This window comes from Heptranchias perlo, chromosome 33 (genome assembly GCF_035084215.1).
Source record: "Heptranchias perlo isolate sHepPer1 chromosome 33, sHepPer1.hap1, whole genome shotgun sequence".
Classification (NCBI taxonomy): domain Eukaryota; kingdom Metazoa; phylum Chordata; class Chondrichthyes; order Hexanchiformes; family Hexanchidae; genus Heptranchias; species Heptranchias perlo.
In genome coordinates this window covers 25,062,069-25,068,068 of record NC_090357.1, presented here as the reverse complement: position 1 = coordinate 25,068,068, position 6,000 = coordinate 25,062,069, and the positions used below count along the sequence as shown (strand labels likewise).

Sequence of the window (6,000 nt, the reverse complement as noted above, 5' to 3'; positions counted from 1 at the left end):
TCCATTTAAACCCTTTATTTGACCACTGTAGAACTTAAACCCAGCGTAATAATGTTTTGGTCACTCGCCATGAATCATTCATCACCCGATTGGACATTTCAGACAGATTGCCGCAGACAGGACGCAATGTGTAAACAAACTCTCTGATCTCTTCCTTTATTCCCAAACTAGTGTATATAAAAAAAAATACAGCTCTTCTTCACAGGACAAGGCCTCAGTGCTGCTATCAGTCGTAGCTGCTTCATGTCTTTTACGTTCTCGAGAGACCTCGGTTATCCAAATCTTTCACCTGCGGACAGATAAGATGATGAGTGGAAAAGCAAGAGTTCAGAGCGTTAAATGATCTTTGACCCGTTTCCAAACAGCTCAGTTCCATCTCTGCATCACCGAAGGCCACGTTGACCGATCTCAAATACCTGGCCGAACTGTTATCAGGATTTCAGTGAAGTGTAATGGCAGGTGTGTGGACTTTTTACATTATACCTCCTTGAACTCAAAACACCCAGCAGTACAATCAGGGGCCATAAATATAAGATAGTCACTAATAAATCCAATAAGGAATTCAGGAAAAACTTCTTTACTCAGAGTGGTGAGAATGTGGAACTCGCTACCACATGGAATAGTTGAGGCAAATAGGACAGTTGCATTTAAGGGAAAGCTAGATCAGCACGAGTGAGAAAGGTATAGAAGGGTATGTCGATAGAGTGAGATGAAGGAAGGTTGGAGGAGGCTCGTGTGCAGCATAGACATGGCCTGTTTCTATGCTGTAAAATTCGATGTAATTATCTTTTTATCCTTTCAAGGTTGAATTGTGCCTGGATGGCACATTCTGAGCTGAGCAACACTAGGAATGAAGTATTTGTCTGTCACGGGTGGTGGCAGTGGTGAGAGCAGATTGAGATATTAAGTCAAGAGCATCACAGAAGCAGCATATTACACAGTGCTCAGTGTACTGCTTGAGTGGGATTCTTCCTATAGCGTATAAACCTAGTGACAATGCCGCCCAGATATCGACATTGCAAAGGGATCATTACACTCCACTTATACAGCCCATGGTGCAAATCTGTGTATAATTGACAATTATTTATTGAAAGCATATCTTGTGATCTATTTGACACCAGACTGAAGGTGTTCCCCTCAAACAGCCAAACACACCATCACAGGGTGATAGCTGCTAGCTTCAAACACTTCACCCATCTAACATCAGGCTGCTTACAGTTGTAATACTAACTGGTACTAGCCAGCCAGCTCTTTGTAGGATAAACCCACAGGTGACTTTTTTGAGCCAGTAGACACAAGTACAAAAAATGTCAATAACCCATAAAGATTTGTGCATTGTTATATTTGAAAAGCAATCGCTCCCTTACAGAATCTAGCTGGGATATAATTCCACAGGGGTCATCAGTCTTCCTGTACCTCGCCCAAGCAGTCGTTCATCAGTCAGTGTCAGTAGGCTATTTGACTGTAGAAGGCACCACAGCCAAGTCCTAAGTCGTTCTCATCTGATGTTCACCTACACAAACTGTCCTGTAGGAGTTGCTAAACAACAACTTGCATTTATATAGCACCTTTAACATTGTAAAACGTCCCAAGGCGCTTCACAGGAGCGATTATAAAACAAAATTTGAAACCAAGCCACATGTGGAGATATTAAGACAGGTGACAAAAAGCTTAATCAAAGATGTTGGTTTTAAGGAGCGACTTAAAGGACGAGAGAGAGGTAGAGAGGCGGAGAGGTTTAGGGAGGGAATGCCAGAGCTTAGGGTCTAGGCAGCTGAAGGCACGGCCACCAGTGATGGAGCGATTAAAATCGGGGATGCACAAGAGACCAGAGTTAGAGGAACACAGAGATCTCGGAGGGTTGTAGGGCTGGAGGTGGTTACAGAGATAGGGAGGGGCAAGGCCATGGAGGGATTTGAAAACAAGGGTGAGAATTTTCAAATCAAGGTGTTACTGAACCGGGAGCCAATGTAGGTTCAGTGAACACAGGGGCGATGGGAGAACAGGACTTGGTGCGAGTTAAGATACGGGCAGTAACCCTGGTTGATTTTTCTCACCTCCAACTCAGGATTTCTGATTTTATTACAGTACTGAGACAGGCCCCTACATGGGAGGCTGACTTTACCCACTGGACTATTGCGAAGCTCTCTCCATTTTACTGAGGATCTGGCAACTCATGAGCTGAAATCGGGGATACACAAGAGATCGCCCTGCAACACAGACCCATTGTGTCTCAGTAGTGCACAGAGAAAGCAGTTGCTGTCAGCACTCACCTTGTATATGCGGACTAGCCAGTGTTCGGTGGTGTATGCCTCTTCTAGAACATCAAGCTCAAAGTCTTTGTTTCCAATCTCAGCATTCCTCACTCTGTCATACCCAGGTGGGCGTTCTGTGGGAAAGACAATGGAACCATTAAAATACCGTGTCAACTGACATCATGACTAAGACTCTGTCCAGTGCCAGTCTCAACTCAGACCCTGGTAGGTAGGAGCACACAGTCTGTCTGAGAGATTGACATTGTGTGTGAAACTGAAACATCAGACTGGTGCAGCATTTGGGAGTGGGGGAAGGGGAAGTGGAAGTGGGATCTTCTGAGGGTGGAGTTTAAGCACATTGTTTGGATAAAGTACAGGGGGTACATCTAAATCCAAACCATTCTACATTTTACCTGGGACTGCTTGATGGGTTGTGTTAAAGCTTTACTCTGTACCTGATATAGGAGTTCGTATTGAATTAGTGAAGAGGGACATTTCCTCTGCATCCAACCTGTGCAATATCTGACTTAGAAATCCTTGATGTGGACAGCGCATGCAAAAACTGGAAAAGTGTTCAATTCCCAATACTGATGGACAAGTTTTCATCCTGACAGTCATTAAGTGTCATTTTAAAGCTGTGGCAAACTCAAGATGGACTCCAAGCAATTCCCTAGGAGTGTAATGGCTGCCTCCAGATGATTTGTTTGATTCAGAACTAATCAAATTATCTGTTCTTTGTAGGAGAAGGGGCATTTTCTATGCTTCAAAGGAGGAACATGCTGCAGGGGATTAAAGCCTATCAAAGCTGGACTACAGTGGCGATTCTGCATGCACTCTCAACATGATCAAAGTGACCTTAAAACCCAAGGTGCAGTGCGCTCCCCCTCCCACTTTAATTCCTAGCCCCACCTCTTCCCCTTTTATTGGCAGCAGGTTTCAGGATTTTAGCAGTTGTACCGAGCAGGAGTCACCCCATTGGCTGTTCAAACCACACAACATTTTATGCAGTGAGGTAAGTGCTTACTTAGGGAATTTTCAACCCAGGCCCAAACCTGTGTCAGGTGTGAATCTCAGCTTTCAATACTTTCTGGAATACATCTGCACTTCACTGTAGCATATTAAGGAAACAATTCCTCAAATCCATATGTACATGTAAAATGGCCTTAGATGGAGTTCAGCAACAGGTGACCCATTTTTTTTAAAAAAGGGCCAGCTTTTATCATTTTAGAAAAACATTCTGCCTGTTGTTTCATTATCTAACCATTCGCAACATTTCACGGTGCATTCACACTACAGATTTCATAACACTCAATCGATCATTAATGCTAAACTTGCGGAGTGTGAATCAGGTGTCAAGGCCTGCACCGACTCTCAAGTGAAACAGAACAGGACCTCCTCCTCCGGGGAGTCTCACTCCTCTTTGTTGATGCCAGCCGTGTCTCAGAGGGCAGCACTCTCACCTCTGAATCAGGAGGTTGTGGGTTCAAGCCCCACTCCAGAGGCTTGAGCACACAATGTAGGCTGACACCCCAGTGCAGTACTGAGGGAGTGTTGCACTGTCAGAGGCGCCGTTTCTCGGATGAGACTTTAAACCGAGGCCCCGCCTGCTCCTCTCAGGTGGACATAAAAGATCCCAAGCACTATTTCGAAGAAGAGCAGGGGAGTTTCTCTTGTGTCCTGGCCAATATTTACCCCACAATCAACATCACTAAAACAGATTATCTGGTCAGTATTTCATTGCTGTTTGTGGGACCTTGCTGACGCAAATTGGCTGCTGCGTTTCCACATTGCAACAGTAACTACACTTCACAAAAGTACTTCATTAGTTGTAAAGACGCCCTGAGGTCGTGAAAGGCACGATTTAAATGCAAGACTTTCTTTGTTGCAATGTCAGATGGGGCCCTGACTCTGGATTGAGGCTGTAATTCCACTATGCTTGCCGTCCTGGTGTAAAGTGCACTCCTCGCACTAAACAGATACACACGATGCAAACACTCACTCGCTTCTGTGTAGACTTGGCCAAAACGATAGTAACACATTTTATACATCAGGCAGTTGAGCAGGACGGGGGAGCCCTCTCTGTCGACCCGGAACTCCCCTGTTGGGGTGTAGTAATCGTGCTCCTTGATGTGTCTGCCTGTGTCGGTGCTGCCCCCGATTCTCACCATCCACAAGAACTTGTTTATATCTAAAAGAGAAAAAAAAATTATAAATGGCACTGAATGAAACAAGTTTAAAAATAAAAGGAATTCCCTGGCAGAAAAATGAAAATTCTGCAGCAATTTAAAGTTCATTTGGAATCCATATATTTGTAATTCTGATCCAAAAACCTTTACAAGAGTCCCATTTTGTTCCTGAAGTAGTTAGCAGACCACAATCTCAGGATCAGGAGGTTGCTGGACCTTGTTGCTAGGTTACCCAGAAACGTCACTGCAGTGCACATAGAACAAACTGTATTTACGTTGCACTCCTTATGTGAAAGAATGTCTCCTAGTACCATACAAGGGAAGAGGCCAGTGAGTGGGAAGAGGGATTTGTGGAGGGGAGCAGGGTATAGTTACATCGAAGGTATGGCTGGAGAGATGAGTATTTAAGAGACTTTGAGGCAAGAAAGGAGGTGCCAGATAAAAGTGGAACTGGTGGAGTGTCCAGGGGCAGAGGAGTAATGGCCAAAAGATCAGCCTTCAATGGTAACGCTGAAAACATCAATTGATTTGGAGTCAGAGGAGCAGGGAAGGGGATCGGGCAGGGATATATGGTCGAAGAAGGTTACTCAGAAAGGAGACCATGGAGGGATTATGAAGACAAGGGTGCTGGTTCACTGGGGTACAGGAGGCCAGAGAAGCTGGGCAATGATGAGACGACTGGGACCATGGAGTGCTGGAGTTCATGAGGGTAGAGGCCCATGAGGAAAGCGTTTTGAGAAATCAATCCTCATTGTGTATATGAAAATACCGACTCGGATTTTGGCAGCGGTGAGATAAAGGTCGGGACATAAATGTGTGGGAAGAATAATGTGGAGATGCCGGTGATGGACTGGGGCTGACAATTGTAAACAATTTTACAACACCAAGTTATAGTCCAGCAATTTTATTTTAAATTCACAAGCTTTCGGAGGCTACCTCCTTCCTCAGGTGAACGATGTGGAAATGTCGTTCACCTGAGGAAGGAGGTAGCCTCCGAAAGCTTGTGAATTTAAAATAAAATTGCTGGACTATAACTTGGTGTTGTAAAATTGTTTACAATTGGGAAGAATAAGGTCTTGCCAGTGGCCTGGATGTGGGGTTAAAAAGCTCAGCTCAGATTTGAATGTGTGTCAAGGTTGTGCACCACCAGATTCAACCTGAGGGAGCAGTTGGGAGCTTGATGGAGTTGGAGCCAGGAGCATGTAGCTGCTGGTGGAAGATGAATAAAATCGCATGGGGTTTACCAATGTTGGGCTGAAGGAAATTTTGAGTCATCCAGGATGATGTTGGACACACAACTGGATAGTAGAGAGACAGTCTTGAAATTTACAGTGTGCAGTGCTTGCTTACAATAGAAGCATCCTAGGTACAAGCAGGTTTTGTGTGAAATGAGCTATTCACCAAGTGTTGGCTTAACTCGACTGGTAGCCCTCTCATCTTTGAGTCAAGAAGGTTGGGAGTTCAAATCCCGTTCCATGGCTTGTAGGCTGGTCCCCCATCAAGTGAGCATAGTTTGACTGTTTAAGCTGATGCATATGTTAGGACCAAACCAGTTTTAG

General features: G+C 44.7%; 1 protein-coding gene across 1 annotated transcript in view; it reads right to left on the bottom strand.

Annotated features, from left to right (window-relative positions):
• stt3a (STT3 oligosaccharyltransferase complex catalytic subunit A) overlaps window positions 1-6,000 on the bottom strand; it is a 49,539-nt gene continuing 43,539 nt past the window's right edge. Inside the window, exons 16-18 of the mRNA XM_067971069.1 lie at window positions 4,255-4,443; window positions 2,274-2,389; window positions 1-289 (exon numbers count right to left, since the gene is read on the bottom strand). Of these exons, the coding sequence (XP_067827170.1) occupies window positions 251-289; window positions 2,274-2,389; window positions 4,255-4,443 (344 nt within the window). The 3' untranslated portion in view covers window positions 1-250. The remainder of the gene's footprint in view (window positions 290-2,273; window positions 2,390-4,254; window positions 4,444-6,000) is intronic.